We start from the raw sequence: 18,245 nt of genomic DNA on the forward strand, positions 1-18,245 counted from the left end.
GCTTTTGAATTGTTATGTTTTAAATGCTACTTGAATCTTGCTTTCTTTCAGCAAATACAGCAGTGAATAAAGTAGACTGTCCCCATCTGTAATGTATCTTCCAAGAAGCTGCCAACTAGTCCTTTCCCACCTCTGACTATCTTCATGTGACTCCTTTAAAGCTTGTACTGATGAAGCTTACAGGACAATTATGTCTGGTGCACATTTAAGATAGGGTCTTTCTTAACATCTGAACTTAGCAAACATAGTTTTTTTTATCTTGAGGATGGAAATAGGTGTTATTAAGACTGTAATATACAGATATCCCATTTTAGTTTAAGTAGCCCAGGCTGCCAGTTGTTTGATATCATCTTCCTCTTCTTCTGATCTCCTGGAAGATGCTGAAATATAAAGCAGAGGAAAATTAATAATTAGTGAGAGTCATACTTTCCACACAGAAAATAAGCATGGGTTATATGTATGTGACAAAAAATAGGTATTTATAAAATAGAAAGCATGTTCTAAAAGGGTTGAAGTTGGTTATTATTTTTAATTGTTAATATTTTTAATTTATTTGGAGCACAGCTTAGATCTGGTTCACAGTGGTGCCAGGGATTGAAACTGGGACCTTTGAGCCTTAAGCATGAAAGTCTGTTGTATAAATGGCTTTGCTGCCTCTCTGGCCTGTGAGGCTGATGACAAATCATTGTGGTGGGGTGCACAGACCTGCTCGGGATCGATGTGTAGAGGACATGCTTGGTACTCTAGCTGGCTGTGCTGGGAGGGAGGTGGAAGGTACACTGGGAAGTCGAATATTTGTCATCTTCTTATTTAATTCTTCTTGCTCCAGTTCTTCAAGTTCTGCCATCAACTCATCCTGAACATAGGAGAAAGGAAGAATTACAGAGTTAACATTTCAAGATGTGGGCTTCCCTAAACACAATAACAAGAACATCTGCTACCCAATTGATATGTGAGAACTCAGCGAAATGGAATATTTATTTTAAGACTAAGTTTTTTTTTGCAACACTGAGCAATGATTAAAAAATGAACATTATGGGTTGTGTAAATTTGTTGTAGTTAATCTTATAATACTTCACTGAATAAACAGTTATTCAATTTGTGCTAGCTGAATATATAACTTCCACAGTTTATAGGAAATTTACATTTTGTCTGTCATTTTTTTTTGCAGTGTATCTTTTCTTTTCTCCTGCTGAATTAAGAATCTCCATTTTAAGAATTAAAATGGAGATTCTTAATTAAATAAAATTAAATTAATAAAATTAAATTAAGAATTTCCATTTGGGCTAATGCCACTGGAAATAAAACAATATGTATAGCAAATCCATAATGTAATGGAATGTGTATGTGTGTGTGTGTGTGTGTGTGTGTGTGTGTGTGTGTGTGTGTGTAAGAGAGAGAGAGAGAGATACTGTTGATATGATTCCTCTGTCAAATTACCAAAGCAAGTATAAATTATGCTGTGTGTTTGGTTGACAAAACCTTAACTCAAGGTAAGTATACTGTATTTCTTTATTTGAGCAATATTCCCAGAGAATCTAGTTTGGCTCTAGTCTATTATCTGTCCACAGTATCTTAGAAAGCCAAAATTAACTGCAGACATTAAGGGAAGAAGTGACCTGATAATACTTTGAGATGATTTGCTGTATGTCACATCTGACTCCATGAACCCTCAGGCAATCTCCCTCAGAGAGACTAAGAGTCAAAACTAACTTTGTGTCACTGGAATTCTGAGGCTGTCACCACTGGAAATTACTTAAGCTACTTTTATATTTGACCAAGTAGATGGTTCATATATTATTCATTTCATCATTACACAAATTTACTGAGATCTCACTCCTGGCCAGGTACTACACTCAATAGTGAGGTTACAAAGATAAGTCAACAACCTACATTTAAGGAGCTAAATATTGAATGTGGGAGAAAAGCACCTACACAAGTAAAGATCTTATATCAAGTTGAGAGGAACATCAGGAATCAAGAGAGGAGATAGCTAACCAACCATTTGATCAAGTCAATAGGACACACAGAAAGCTAAACAAGGATTTGACCTCTGTTAAATCTACTCCATGAAAAGGGGGGTAAAAGCGGAAGTGTATAACACTGGAACATGTAAGATAACTGTAGTGTGCTTTCTGGTTCCCCATAGGATATATGAATAAAATACCTTCAGAATGAACATTCTGGGAGTCGGGCGGTAGTGCAGCGGGTTTAGCACACATGGCGCAAAGCGCAAGGACCAGTATAAGGATCCCAGTTCAAGCCCCCAGCTCCCCACCTGCAGGGGAGTCACTTCACAGGCAGTAAAACAGGTCTGCAGGGGTCTATCTTTCTCTCTCCCTCTCTATCTTTCCTTCCTCTCTCCATTTCTCTCTGTCCTATCCAACAATGACAACAACAAGAATAACTACAACAGTAGAATGACAAGGGCAACAAAAGAGGATAAATAAATAAATATTTTTTAAAAAAAGAAACTAATATGGTGTAAGGATCCTAGTTCGAAACCCCAGCTCCCAGAAGGGGAGTCACCTCACAAGTGGTGAAGCAGGTCTGCAGGTGTCTTTCTTTCCTCCTCTCTGCTTCCCCTCCTCTCTCTATTTTTCTCTGTCCTATCCAACAATGATGACATCAATAACAACAATGATAACTACAACAATACAACAACAAGGGCAACAAAAGGGAATAAATAAATATTTTTTAAAAAGAATGAATGTTCTCCCATCCTACTTCTACTCACAAAACCATTAGAAACAAATACAGAAGTGATACTACATGCTATCCTACACTAATACATGTCTACAAGTGTAAATAGTGCTTGTTAGTTGTTAACAGCTCACAAAAGATGTTGATTTTTTTTTCTTAAAAATATGATAACAGAATAACTTCATCCATCATTCTTAGCCTCGGGTACCAAACACTTACTTGGTCACAGATAGATGATTTTAGGAATATAGAGAGATAATCTAGTAATCTAGAAATGTTCATTTTATAGGCAAGAAAAATTAAGGGTCAGAAAAGTGAAGGAATTTATACATTTCATAGTAAATCATAAGACCCATATGTCCTTTCTGAGCTCAGAGCCCACTCCATCATATGTCATGTGCTTACCAGATGCTTGCTAGTCTAACAAGGGATTGGCCACTTAGTTCTGAAAAGGGCCCAATACCACTACTTTAGGTCTGACAGGATGCATAAAATATCTATCACATAGTCCTCTTCTTGGTTGCCACTGCTGTTCCTGAAACCATGCATCACTGTAATACCATATAGGTATAGAAAGTCAGATTCTTTACCTTGCTAATTCTTTGCTAGTTTGAGAACTAGAAATATTTTAAAATATGTCCCAGTGACATATCCATGTGCTTTGAACAGAACAATTGAAATCCACAGCGCAAGCACCACCATTGTAATTATAGTCTGTTATTGGACTGATTAATCAAAATGGAATATGTATGTTCATAATGCCACTCCACGTTTACTTTGTTTCATAGTTTAAGTAATAAACAAAAGCCTAGTCTCTAATTGAACAACTACAAAGGATGATAAGTCTGTTCCTTGTGCAGTGACACAGTCTGCTTTATTTGCGACCAGATGTTTGTGCACTTAATTCCTTGTAATGGGGTTATTTAGGCTCCCACCATTAAAAGTCACTAACTTTACATAATCACATGCTGCTTTTCCTTAATAGCTAAAAACTTAATTAAGAGGTTGTTAGCCAAGTTATGTTAATCTTTCCTCTAAATTGGATGCACCAAGACTTCGTTCTCACTTACATGAAGTACATTTTCAACAAATTTCATTTGTTTTTAAAATAATAAAGAAACCTGCCTGCTCTATATGGTGATATACAGTAGCCATAACACCACATTTCTTTTATTTATTGATTGATTGATTGATTACCTTTGTTGACCTTGTTGTTTTATTGTTGTAGTTATTGTTGTTGTTGATGTCTTCGTTGGATAGGACAGAGAGAAATGGAGACAGGAGGGAAAGACAGAGAGGGAAAGAGAAAGATAGACACCTGCAGACCTGCTTCACCACTTGTGAAGCGACTCCCCTGCAGGTTGGGAGCCGGGGGCTCAAACCAAGATCCTTGTGTGGGTCTTTGTGCTACCTGTGCTTAACCTGCTGCGCTACTGCCCGACTCCCAACACCACATTTCTTAAGCAGTGCTGCCTACCTCGTCAAAGTCATCGCCAAATCCAGCCCGTTGAGAAATTGCTTCTGAGATTTCTTGAGCGATATCCTGCTGCTCTGTGATCTCTTGCATCAAATCATCTATTTTGTTCAGATCCCTAAGAAATGGCATTTTGTTGAAATATTTTACAATTTTAGTTTCTAGTAATAAATTTAGGTGTAGTTCTTTATGAAAAGTGTGAGTCAACTTAACATAAATTCTTAGTTACTTCAGTAAAATATAACTAAAATTCCTAATGGTAGCATTTATCAACTTTAAAAAAAATTGATGTGTATGTCAAAAAAACTAGTAAAACCTCACATGCACATAAATTAAAAATATTAACTAAGTATCCACTAAGTTACTCATTCCTAAAGCTAAAATGACTTTATAACTATCAGTATTTGTAGACCTCTATTGAAACTTTGGTAGTGCACACATAAAATTTCAATACATACTATGGTGTTATCAACCCTGCAAGAAATGGTGCCCTAAACCACCAGGGACCATGTGCCAAAGATAATCTGCAGCCACTCTCAGCAGTCACTGTTGAAAATCAGCTCATTGTAGAAACTAAGCTTTGGAGAGAGACAGAGATCTTTCTGTTTTTCTAGAATGTCTCCTAGCTCAGAAACCCCGTCTTCCTGAGTACCTTCCCACAGGTGCTGAAGTTGTGGGAAATTACTAAAAAAAAAAGGCAGGATTCAGCCCGTGAAACTGCAGAATCATCAACTTCCGCTGAGGAATCAGATAGTCACAGAACCAGGAGGGACAGCTGCTTTGAAGAAAATTTCCAGCACCTGGGCATTCTTCCCATAACCACCAACCTTAGCTGTGAGGGTTTAAATGCCAGAAATGGGCCCATTTTTTCTATGCACTGACTGAATTGTACCTCCAACTCTGACACTGATGACATACAACAAAGTTAACCATTATTAAATAACACACATGCTACAAGTTTGATTCCCACTGAAAAAAATAAATAAATAAAAGAACTTCGTGATTTTCTCTGCGATTTTTCTCAGACTCAATATAGGGAAAAGTTAAGTACACTGAGATCACTTCATAGAATAGCCAAAAAGAAGACATTTCCCACCCTCCTATCACCTATTATTTCAAATCCTTATATTTATAACAAATATGCAAGTAATATATTTATTAAAAAGAAATATGAGAATGACATTTGGGTCTAGGGGTGAATTTTTCTCATAAGCAACACAATTACTGCTGCTGCTAAGTTACTTGAAGAGAAAGGCTATGCTTTTGCAATCCATTTTAGTGTCCTGCTTATGGTAGAGAATTTCAAGATAAACTTTCTGAAGCTACCAAAATGACAATCAATTGGCAGTGAATTTAAAAAATAAATATTGGGTGGAGGAGAGAAAGCATAATGGCTATGCAAAGAGACTCTCACGCCTAAGACTCAATAGTCCCAGGTTTGGTCCCCCACACAACCATAAGCCAGAGCTGAGTAGTGCTCTGGTAAAAATTAACTAACTGATTAACTAATTAATAACAATAAATAAGAGTTGTAGTCCAACTCCAACCCTGAAGGTGGTGCAGAGATAAGGTGACAGATTCTCAAATATGAGGTTCCAAATTTGATCTCTGGCATTGCACGTGCCAGAGTGATGCTATAGTTCTCTCTCTCACTCCGTCTCTCTCTATCATCTTAATACATAGATAAGCAAATCTTTTTTTAAAATATTGGGTCTAGGTTACATGTGCAAAGACTCAGGCTTAAGCTCTTGGTCCTTGCCTGCAGTGGAGAAGCTAAAAAAGCAGTGGAGCAGTGATGCAGGTGTCTCTCTCCCTCTCTATATCTCTCTGTCTCTCACCTCCACTGAAAGAAAAAGGGAAAAATGGCCACCAGGAACAGTGGAGTGGTGCTAGTACTAAATTTTCAACAATAACCCTGGTGGTAAGAAATAAATAAAATTAAAAAATAAAAAAGGCAAAGAGACATTCTTAGTAAGGGTGTATTAACTGACCTCAGCCTACCTATCTCTATCCCTCAGATACGTCATTGCTCTCGAGCATCTTTGGCCCAGCCTTCATGGTCATACTTGACCTCAGGAAAGGTCAGACCTGGGTCAAACTGTCTGTCACCAGCACCACTGCCACCGTTAACACCGATCACTGTATTCGTACTTTATGACAGCTGCTATACAAAGAGCTTCAAATCTAGTATATCACTGAATCATAATAACCATGAGGCAAGTACTATTATTGTTGCCAACTAACTGAAGGAAAAGTGAAGTAATTTTCCTAAAATGAGCTGAAAATGAAATATGAATAATGACTCAGACAATTTGATCTTCAAATCCCTCTCTATAACTGTTGTTCTTAGTCAATGATTCCCCAACACTATTTAATATCAGAATCACCTAAGCATTTGGCTAAAGCCTAAGGGCCCAAGCCCTACCCTTCTAAAAGGAGCTGGGCATTTATATTCTTTTAAAATCTTTCCAGGTAATTTTGAATTCCATCAAAGTTTGACAACCCTTATTCTATAGTTGTTGCTTTTTTTTTCTTTTTAAGTTGTATATGTATATTTTTTCTTTATTGGGGGATTAATAGTTTACAGCTGACAGTAAAATGCAGTCGTTTGTACATATGTAACATTTCTCATTTTCCCACATAACAATTCAACCCCCACTAGGTTCTCCTCTGCCATCACGTTCCAGGACCTGAACCCACACTCCCCACCCCCATCCCAACCCCTGAATCTTTTACTTCAGTACAATATACCATATTCTGTGGTTCTTGTATACTTATAGGCGTTGCCACATAAGCCTTTTTAAAATTATGGGATTAAAGTATCTACAGGTATGATGTCAGACAATGAAAGGGCTGGGAAAAATAAAGACAACATGTATGTGGTCTTCATTTTTTTCATGCTCTGCCTCTTCTTGTTTTGCTTTGCCACTATGACTTCTAATCCTTGTCTGAGCATTCCATTCCAACATGTCATAAAGCCACAAGTGAGGAAGCCCATTCCTGCCCAAAGCATCACGTAGTTCCAAATGCTCTTTCCTACATAGAAGGAATGTATGACTCAGGAGGAAACCAAAGTCACTCACATGTTTTCATGAGCCGCTTTCATCGCTTTTGCCGCAAAGCCCATGTTCCTTAACACTTCGGTGTTAGTGTGTGAGTTTTCCAGGGCTTCCCTCTGGAACTCAATGGTGGAAAGTGTGCCGTCAATCTGAGTAAGCTGCTTCTCGAATCTCTTCTTTCTTTTTAGCGCCTGCAATGCAGCTAAATAAGGGAGAAGCCACATTTATAAGGAGAGAACCTAAGTGACACCTAACCTGGGTGTCACCGGAGTGTCTTCAGCCTTACCCATGAACTCAGCACTGCTAACACCTACAGAAGAGGAAATGCCAAATAAAGTTAAGAAACGGAAGAGCAACATCTGTTCTCTCAATTGTTGAAGCCAGATCCCACTGCACCTCCAATCCAAAGATGTTCTTAAGTCTTTCTTCCAAAGCTATGCCAAGTATAAGAAGATAAAAAGTCAATTTTCATAATGGGGGGGGGGGCAAAACCTCTGACTTGTGTAGTGCACTGCTTTGCCACACTTGCAACCCAGGTTTGAACCCAGCCCCCACAATACTGGAGGGGACTTTGTTACTGTGGCCTCTCTTTTCTCTCTCTCTGCCATTTAATTTTTAATTTTAATTTTTTTTATTATATCTATATTTTTTTTTTACCAGAACACTGCTCAGCTCTGCTTTATGGTGGTGCAGGGGATTGAATCTAGGAATTTGGAGCCTCAGGCATGAGAGTTGGCATAACCATTATGCTATCTATCCCTGCTCTGTCATTCAATTTCTACCTGAATGAAAAAGTAGGCCCAGAGCAATGAAGCTGAGTTAAAGCCATAGGATTACAAAATAGCTCACTGGGGAGGGCAAGCACCATACCATACCTGAGGCCCTGTGTTTTGCCCTAACACTGCATAGGAACACCAGGGACTGCACTGGAGAAGCTCTATGAATGGTGGAGCGTTGTAGTGGTGAGTCTCCTTTTTGTCTATCTCTCCCCCTCCCCTTCCTCTCCCTCTCTCCCCAAACAGATGAATGAGGAAATTGGCCAGGAAAAAACTGCAGAGTGGTGCTGAACATGTGTGAGGATCTCAAGTCACTCTGGAAATTATATATATTATATTTTAAGTGAACCAAAGGCACAAAAGGGAGGGGGGCAAACAAGAAGGGGAGAAGAGAATAATAAGACCGAAAACCCTAACGTGGAAGGGAACAATTTGGTGGTGGTGCAATAGCTAGCACCTATCTTGGGGCAATGTGAAAATATACCCCTGTAACAAGTCCTGTAATTCAGGATCTCCTCAGTGAAGCAGCTAAATAAATAACAACGTAAACTCAAAGTCACACAACAGAAACGTAAAACATTATAAAAAGAAAGAACTTCAATGACTATTTATGCTAGTCCCATTTCTTTATTCCAAAGACAAGTGATATCCACAGAGTCTATGACTTGCCTAAAAGTAGACAGTGAGTGAGTACTCAAACCAAAATCGAGAATCCTCAGCTGCAATGGCTAGAAGATGGATGGGGTCTGTGGAACTATTGAAGACATCTACCCATGAGTTTCCCTGGAATCAATTCTAACAGTTATATTCAAGTACTGAGTGACATATTACTGAAAAAAGAATGTTGCCTTCAGAGAAATTATATTCAAATACATTATCAATGGACTGAGTGGGAGTGACCTGCAAGGAAGGAGGTGATTGAATGGAATTTGGTGGAGTGTGATGGTCTTTTGGGGGGGTGGGGTAGTGGGGAGTCACAGGAAACGTAGTAACACATTTTGAAGAGATGAGAAATTCTATTTTGAAGACATCTATAGGCTTATAAACCAAGGTTACCTCAAAACAAGTAAAACTAGTATTAAAGTGAAAAAAAAAATCCCACTCCCATTGGCACTTAAGCTTCAATCAGAAGTCACAAAATTAAGAGTCCTGGGGACTGGATGGTGGCGCGCCTGGTTGAGGGCAAATGTTACAATGTGCAAAGGTCCAGGGTTCGAGACCCAGCCCCCACCTGGAGGGGGAAAGCTTTACAAGTGGTGAAGCAGTGCTGCAGGTGTCTGTTTCTCTCCCTCTCTGTTTTCCCCTTCCTTCTCAATTTCTGGCTGTCTCTAACTAATAAACAAAGATAATTTTTTTAAAAGAGTCCTTTTCACTATAGTATTTTGGAAGGTACCCCGGGCTCCCAGAAGTGAGTGTTGATATAGGATATAAAGGCAGCAAAAGAATGTTAACATAGGGAGTCGGGCAGCAGCTCAGCAGGTTAAGCTCAGGTGGGCGCAAAGCACAAGGACCAGCTTAAGGATCCTGGTTCAAGCTCCTGGCTCCCCACCTTCAGGGGGGTAGTTTCACAAGCCGTGAAGCAGGTCTGCAGGTATCTTTCTCTCCCCCTCTCTGTCTTCCCTTCCTCTCTCCATTTCTCTCTGTCCTATCCAACAACGACGACATCAATAACAACAGTAATAACTACAACAATGAAAGAACAAGAGCAACAAAAGGGAATAAATAAATATGTTTTAAAGAAAGAATGTTAATATAATGAGAGGTGGCAATTAAACTGAATTTACAAAGGAACTCAAGTAGATTTACAGTTTTAGAGTAAAATATATAAATCACCACAACAGATTTCTGAAAGGAAGTTCTATTCTGTATCTGGTCAATTCCAACAGATTGGATTTATTTATTCTAGTGCATTTTGTTTGATTCACACAGACTCATAACCATCATATTATCCTTAGTGAATTTTATTGCATGATCCATCAAAAAATTATTATCTGTCCTTTATGCCTTATACTGTGTTTGGCTTAATGTTAAATTAATCTTTCAATGTTCTTATGCTATAATTTTGCTTGTAATATTTTTATGGAGACTGCAATTTCACAAAAAACTTTTATTTGCCTTTTATGGGGGGTGCACTTGTTAGAGCTAACATACGTGGATGTTTAAGTTTGTGGTTATTTTGAGGTAGTCTTCATCTTTTGATGTGATATTTTAATTTCTATTTATTGCGCTAACCAGCATGTACTCTAATATGATTTTACTATATTTTATTTTGTGATTTGTGTTTTTATGTAAATTAATTGAAATTTCTTAGTTCATTTTGCACCTTAACTATGGATAGTTACAGATGCTAAATTTGTTCAGCATGTTGCTTTATTACTAAAGAAGTCAAGTTCTTTGTGGTGAGCCAGATGATTATAAGGTTTTTCAACCCTTTCAATTTTTAAGAAAATTACATTAAATTTCTTAACAATTACATTAACTATTTTGTGACTTCTGATTGAAGCTTAAGTGGTAATAGGAGTGGTTTTTTTGAACTGAGTACAAACATAGTCTCTAGATAAATACAGGTCTGTATTTATCCTTTATCTTGGAGAAACTGTGTTTTTTCTCGTTATCATTTCAATTGTACTTCCCTCCATTCTCCTTTCTTCTGGAATTTTTAGTATTAGACATTTATTTATTTATTTATTTATTTATGAGAGTATCACTCAGTTCTGATTGCTGGTAGTAGCAGGGATTGAACCTAGGGCCTCTCACATGAAAGTCCACTATGCTCTGAGTCTTTTTAATACATAGGATGAGTCTTTGATATGTTGACTCTCTCAAAAGCCTAGACCAGGGAGAACAGAAGCAACTAGTGGCACAGCAAATGTTAAAGGATATAAAATACGGTGATGTTGGGTATTATACAGCAAATCCTAACAAAGGTATTTTTCAAAGTTAACCCAGTTACCAAATAATGTGATTATAACAATAACTATCTATTGTTATCTTGAACCCTATGACAGCAGGAGCCTCACATTTCCACTATAGAGCCCATATTTCCCCCATTCCTGGAACCTCTAGGGTGGGGCTCACATTCCTGCATGCTTCTCTCAATTCATACCAAATAATATTGCATCCACCGATCCCAACCTAATCAGCACCAATGAGTACCAACTCAGCATGCTTCACATTTCAGACTGTGTCCAGAGACTTCAGGTGTGGAATGACAACCCTTCAGCTTCATTACTCAGGTGAGATCTTTTCTTTCATAGTATTTTCTAATTCCATTCCAGGTGGTTCACTTCCTGACAAAGTCCCAAAACCTAGAGACCAGGTCCCATGAGATAGAGCATATGTTCACATATATCCATAAATTAGGGCAAGATATATAACTGAAAGCAAAAGTACACAATAGTCTGTAGTGAGTCAATATAAGGTTCATAATGAAATAGTGTCTACTTAGACTTAGATACCCTCCTCACCTACTTCCTATTACAGTTCTCTCACTCACTCCAAAGCTAACCTTATCAAAGCAAGGACTGCAAAAGCTGAATAAGGGCAAGAGACTGGCATACATTAACGATGACTCTTTAGTCACTACCAGGCCACCCCATCAGCTGGGGCCCTAGTCAGGGAGTCCTGAGATTTCCAAACAGACAAGATGGGCCTAGACTTCAAATAAATCCCTCTCTCCATTGTTACTGGTCATCTCTATCAGGAACAACAAAATAGACCCCTTTGTGGGCACCCATAGGACCTTGCCCTCAACTTGGATCAACAACGGTAGAGAATGTTCCATCCTCCAAAGGGAGGATGGACAACATACTCTATGCTACACCTGAGGGAGATGGGTCCATATTGGGGTAGCTTGGAATGTTCCTACTCATGACCACAGAATGTGAGCTCAGATCTGCAGGGATGCAGAGGTCACATAGGCTCCTAAGCTGAATATGGGCGCCAGACCAAATCAAATCGATGAGGTTTACAGTCAACAATATTTATACCCGTTTTCCATACTTGGGAGCTACTCTCTTCCCTGATCCAGCTTTCTGTCCCTTTTCCAGCCATGACATCACCTCCCCAGACAATAACTTGGATCCACCTGCATATCAGATTTCAGGCTCAGGGAAAAAATAAACAACAACAATAACAACAACAAACAACTAGTATAGCTATAGGCCCTTTGGAATATACTAAAATATGCCTATAACTATCTAGAAAATGCAGGACCCCCAACTCTTCATCTGCACTATTCCAGCCTTTAAATCCATGATTGGTTAACAATTTGTTTGGCTTTGTACGTTAACTCTCTTTTCAGCCACCAGGTTCCAGATGCTATCATTTATGCCGATCAGACTTCCCTATACAGACAACCCCTCAATGTGTCCTGGAGCTCAGATTCTCCAGAGCCCCACCCTATTAAGGAAAGAGAGAGGCAGGCTGGGAATATGGATCGACCTGTCAATGCCCATGTTCAGCGGGGAAGCAATTACAGAAGCCAGACCTTCAACCTTCTGCATCCCACAATGACCTTGGGTCCATACTCCCAGAGGGACAAAGAATAGGAAAGCTATCAGGGGAGGGGATGGGGTATGGAGATCTGGTGGTGGGAATTGTGTGGAGTTGTACCCCTCTTATCCTATGGTTTTATTAATGTCTCATTTTTTAAATAAATAAAAAAGTAAGGTTACTCAAATGAAAAAAAAAGTTCTCTGTGTAAACCACTGCACAACTTCACCATCTCTTAACATTTTAATTTTTATACTGTTGTCACATCATTCCTCCAGCTACCAGCACACACAACAATTCCATTTTATCTTTTGAAATGAATATAACATGAATGTTGGATTCTTTTTGTTGTTTGCTTTGCTTGAATTGATCCCTCTCTTTCTTGTAATTGACTCTCTTGAGATCCTTCTGATCCTCTATTGTAAGTTCACAATTATAAAATACCAGAATGGTTTCTATATATAGCTGTGCCTCTTATAATTATACATGTGTGCCCAGTACAGTTTTGCCTTCCAAAACCCTGCAGAAGAAATAGGCAGGACATGCCAACAGGCAGGAAGCAAGCAAACAGGCTGGGGAATTTCTACAATTGCCAAAGAGAGACTTTGTATCAGGAATGGGACAATTTTCTTTTTTTATTATTTTTTATGTATTTAAAAAAGGAGACATTAACAAAACCATAAGATAAGAGGGGTACAACTCCACACAATTCCCACCACCAGATCTCTCTATCCCATCCCCTCCCAATAGCTTTCCTATTCTTTATCCCTCTGGGAGTATGGACCTTCGGTCATAATGGAACAATTTTCTATATTTCCCTCTGGGAATAGTAATTTTCTTTCTCCTTCCTTCTTTCCTTCACATAATGCAGGTTCAGATTTCTATTGCGCTCAGCATCATAACCTTCTCCAGGTGCAAAACTACAGCGTAAGTCCTTGTGAATAGCACTTATATTTTATTTATGAAACAGCCTTGCCCTTTAGGAAAGAACTAAACCAATGACTGAACATTTATCTGATGTAAAGGCCTTTCCACAGCATCACTGTAGTGAGGGTCGGCACATGAGTAACAGGAGCTGTGGAAGGTTTTTCTCCCCTCCCTGGGAGAGTGGTCGATGCATACTTTCCTGGCACTTGTCCAGATCTGTATCTGCTATTGCATTTATCACACCATGTTATAATTATTTGTACAATGGATTTCTCTTTACCTCCTCTATATTAATTATAACCCCTTTGAAGAAAGATAAAGCATCCTTCTAACCCCAGTATGTGGCCAAGTTCCTTGTGCATAGCCAAGAGAATACAAAATAAAAACTGACACATATTAAATACTTGCTGTCTGCCCAACTAATATTAAAATCTTTATGTGTATTCATGTGATATACATAACAATCTCAGAAAAATTCTAATAAGATATTATTGGCACAATTTACAGAAGCTGAAATGAATGAAAATTAACTAAACAACTGGATAATTTTGTACATATAGTTGAAAGATATCATGGTATGAGGCCACAGTGAAAAGTCATCCTCCACAATATGAGTATATTCTGGGAAAATTGTTTCCTTTCTTTGAACTTCAGTTTGCTATTTTGGAAGGGGGGGGTTATTATTCCATGAATCTTTGAAAGAATTGATGGAACTTATGTATAACAGTCCATGTAAGTGGTAGAGACTTCTTAAGTAGATATTATTGTTATCATCAATAGTAGGAGTTTACATAACATCATTAATTAATAAGATTATATTTTATTTCAGAGTCATTGGGCAAGAGTTAGCTGTTTCTTCACCACGACTCACTGTAACAACTGGCGTTACAATATCTTCAATCTTTGATATCAATAAATGTCAATGGCCTGAATTCACCTATTAAAAGACACAGAGTAGCAAGATGGATCAGAAAACACAACCCAACAATATGTTGTCTACAGGAAACTCACCTAACTCAACAAGACAAACACAGACTTAAAGTGAAAGGATGGAAAACTATCATACAAGCCAATGGCCCACAAAAAAGGGCAGAAACAGCTATTCCCATATCTGACAAGATAGACTTTAAAATAGATAAGATTAAAAAAAAGATAGGAATGACACTACTTAATGCTCAGAGGATCAGTCAATCAAGAGGACTTAACAATTATTAATATCTATGCACCCAATGAGAAGCCATCTAAATACATCAAACTCCTACTGAAAGAGCTACAGCAATATATTAACAGTAACACAATCATAGTAGGGGACTTCAACACCCCACTCTCTCAACTTGACAGATCATCCAGGAAGAAAATCAGTAAAGACATAAGGGAGCTAAATGAAGAGATAGATAAACTAGAACTATTGGACATTTTCAAAGTCATTCATCCCAAGAAAATGGAATACACATTTTACTCAAATCCACATGGATCATTCTCAAGGATAGACCATATGTTAGGCCACAAAGACAGCATCAGCCAATTCAAGAGCACTGAAATCATCCCAAGCATCTTCTCAGACCACAGTGCAATTAAACTAACACTTAACAATCAACAAAAGATTAGTAACAGTGCCAAAATGTGGAAGCTCAACAGTACACTTCTTAACAACTTCTGGGTCAAAGAGGAAATCAAGGAAGAAATCAAAATATTTCGTGAGTTCAATGAAAATGAAGACACAAGCTATCAAAATATTTGGGACACAGCTAAAGCAGTCCTAAGAGGGAAGTTCATAGCTATACAAGCACACATTAGGAAACAAGAAAAGGCACAAATAAACAGCCTGATTGCACATCTTAAAGACCTAGAAGAAGAAATTCAAAGGAATCCTAAAGCAACCAGAAGGACAGAAATCACTAAAGTTAGGGCAGAAATAAATAACATTGAGAATAGGAAAACCACACAAAAGATCAATGAAAGTAAATGGTGGTTCTTCGAAAGAGTAAACAAAATTGACAAACCTTTAGCCAGACTCACAAAACAAAAAAGGGAGAAGACCCAAATAAATCGGATAGTAAATGAAAGAGGAGAAATCACAACAGACACTGCAGAAATTCAACATATCATGCGAGGCCGAGGCTTCTATGAACAACTATATGCCACCAAGCTAGAGAACCTGGAAGAAATGAATGATTTCCTAGATACCTACCAACTTCCAAAACTAAGTAAAGAGGAAGTGGATAACATGAACAGGCCCATCACAGCTAATGAAATTGAAACAGTTATCAAAAATCTTCCCAAAAATAAAAGTCCTGGACCAGATGGTTTTACAAATGAATTCTACAAAACTTTCAAAGAAGAACTAATACCTCTACTTTTAAAAGTCTTCCAGAAGAATGAAGACACTGGAATACTCCCTGCCAGCTTCTATGAAGCCAACATCACCCTGATACCAAAAGCAGACAGGGACACAACCAAAAAAGAAAACTACAGGCCAATATCTCTGATGAACATAGATGCGAAAATATTGAACAAAATTCTAGCCAACCGGATACAGCAGTATATAAAAAAGATTGTTCATCATGACCAAGGGGGGTTTATCCCAGGCATGCAAGGTTGGTTTAATATACGTAAATCAATCAATGTGATCCACCACATCAACAAAAGCAAGACCAAAAACCACATGGTCATATCAATAGATGCAGAGAAAGCCTTTGACAAAATACAACATCCCTTTATGATCAAAACACTACAAAAAATGGGAATAGATGGAAAATTCCTGAAGATAGTGGAGTCTATATATAGCAAAACTATAGCCAACATCATACTCAATGGTGAAAAACTGGAAGCATTTCCCCTCAGATCAGGTACTAGACAGGGCTGCCCACTATCACCATTACTATTCAACATAGTGTTGGAAGTTCTTGCCATAGCAATCAGGCAGGAGCAAGGAATTAAAGGCATACAGATTGGAAGAGAAGAAGTCAAACTCTCCTTATTTGCAGATGACATGATAGTATACATGGAAAAACCTAAGGAATCCAGCAAGAAGCTTTTGGAAATCATCAGGCAATACAGTAATGTGTCAGGCTATAAAATTAACATTCAAAAGTCAGTGGCATTCCTCTATGCAAACACTAAGTTAGAAGAAATTGAAATCCAGAAATCAGTTCCTTTTTCTATAGCAACAAAAACAATAAAATATCTAGGAGTAAACCTAACCAAAGAAGTGAAAGACTTGTATACTGAAAATTATGAGTCACTACTCAAAGAAATTGAAAAAGACACAAAGAAGTGGAAAGATATTCCATGTTCATGGGTTGGAAGAATTAACATCATCAAAATGAATATATTACCCAGAGCCATCTACAAATTTAATGCTATCCCCATCAAGATCCCAAGCACATTTTTTAGGAGAATAGAAAAAATGCTACAAATGTTTATTTGGAACCAGAAAAGACCTAGAATTGCCAAAACAATCTTGAGAAAAAAGAACAGAACCGGAGGCATCACACTCCCAGATCTCAAACTGTATTATAGGGCCATTGTCATCAAAACTGCTTGGTACTGGAACATGAACAGACACACTGACCAGTGGAATAGAACTGAGAGCCCAGAAATGAGGCCCCACACGTATGAACATCTAATCTTTGACAAAGGGGCCCAGACTATTACATGGGGAAAGCAGAGTCTCTTCAACAAATGGTGTTGGAAACAATGGGTTGAAACATGCAGAAGAATGAAACTGAATCACTGTATTTCACCAAATACAAAAGTAAATTCCAAGTGGATCAAGGACTTGGATATTAGACCAGAAACTATCAGATACTTAGAGGAAAATATTGGCAGAACTTTTTTCCGCATAAATTTTAAAGACATTTTCAATGAAACGAATCCAATTACAAAGAAGACTAAGGCAAGTATAAACCTATGGGACTACATCAAATTAAAAAGCTTCTTCACAGCAAAAGAAACCACTACCCAAATCAAGAGACCCCTCACAGAATGGGAGAAGATCTTTACATGCCATACATCAGATAAGAGTTTAATAACCAACATATATAAAGAGCTTGCCAGACTCAACAAGACAACAAATAACCCCATCCCAAAATGGGGGGAGGACATGGACAGAATATTCACCACAGAAGAGATCCACAAGGCTGAGAAACACATGAAAAAATGCTCCAAGTCTCTGATTGTCAGAGAAATGCAAATCAAGACAACAATGAGATATCACTTCACTCCTGTGAGAATGTCATACATCAGAAAAGGTAACAGCAGCAAATGCTGGAGAGGGTGTGGGGTCAAAGGAACCCTCCTACACTGCTGGTGGGAATGTCAATTGGTCCAACCTCTGTGGAGAACAGTCTGGAGAACTCTCAGAAGGCTAGAAATGGACCTACCCTATGACCCTGCAATTCCCCTCCTGGGGATATATCCTAAGGAACCCAACACATCCATCCAAAAAAATCTATGTAAACATATGTTCTTGGCAGCACAATTTGTAATAGCCAAAACCTGGAAGTAACCCAGGTGTCCAACAACAGATGAATGGCTGAGCAAGTTGTGGTCTAGACACACAATGGAATACTACTCAGCTGTAAAAAATGGTGACTTCACCGTTTTCAGCCGATCTTGGATGGACCTTGAAAAAATCATGTTGAGTGAAATAAGTCAGAAACAGAAGGATGAATATGGGATGCTCTCACTCTCAGGCCAAAGTTGAAAAACAAGATTAGAAAAGAAAACACAAGTCGAACCTGAAATGGAATTGGAGTATTACACCAAAGTAAAAGACTCTGGGGTGGGTGTGTGGGTGGGGAGAATACA

General features: G+C 38.2%; 1 protein-coding gene and 1 long non-coding RNA gene across 2 annotated transcripts in view; one reads left to right on the forward strand and one right to left on the reverse strand.

Annotated features, from left to right (window-relative positions):
• Nucleotides 1-200: 200 nt before the first annotated feature.
• CHMP4C (charged multivesicular body protein 4C) overlaps nucleotides 201-18,245 on the reverse strand; it is a 38,214-nt gene continuing 20,169 nt past the window's right edge. The window contains exons 2-5 of the mRNA XM_007520140.3: nucleotides 7,261-7,438; nucleotides 4,181-4,295; nucleotides 706-856; nucleotides 201-380 (exon numbers count right to left, since the gene is read on the reverse strand). Of these exons, the coding sequence (XP_007520202.1) occupies nucleotides 316-380; nucleotides 706-856; nucleotides 4,181-4,295; nucleotides 7,261-7,438 (509 nt within the window). The 3' untranslated portion in view covers nucleotides 201-315. The remainder of the gene's footprint in view (nucleotides 381-705; nucleotides 857-4,180; nucleotides 4,296-7,260; nucleotides 7,439-18,245) is intronic.
• On the forward strand, nucleotides 7,244-7,586 carry LOC132540871 (uncharacterized). The gene is made up of 2 exons (XR_009552002.1): nucleotides 7,244-7,330; nucleotides 7,425-7,586. It is a non-coding gene; the product is annotated as an uncharacterized LOC132540871 (long non-coding RNA).

Source organism: Erinaceus europaeus, chromosome 1 (assembly GCF_950295315.1).
Source record: "Erinaceus europaeus chromosome 1, mEriEur2.1, whole genome shotgun sequence".
Taxonomy (NCBI): Eukaryota; Metazoa; Chordata; class Mammalia; order Eulipotyphla; family Erinaceidae; genus Erinaceus; species Erinaceus europaeus.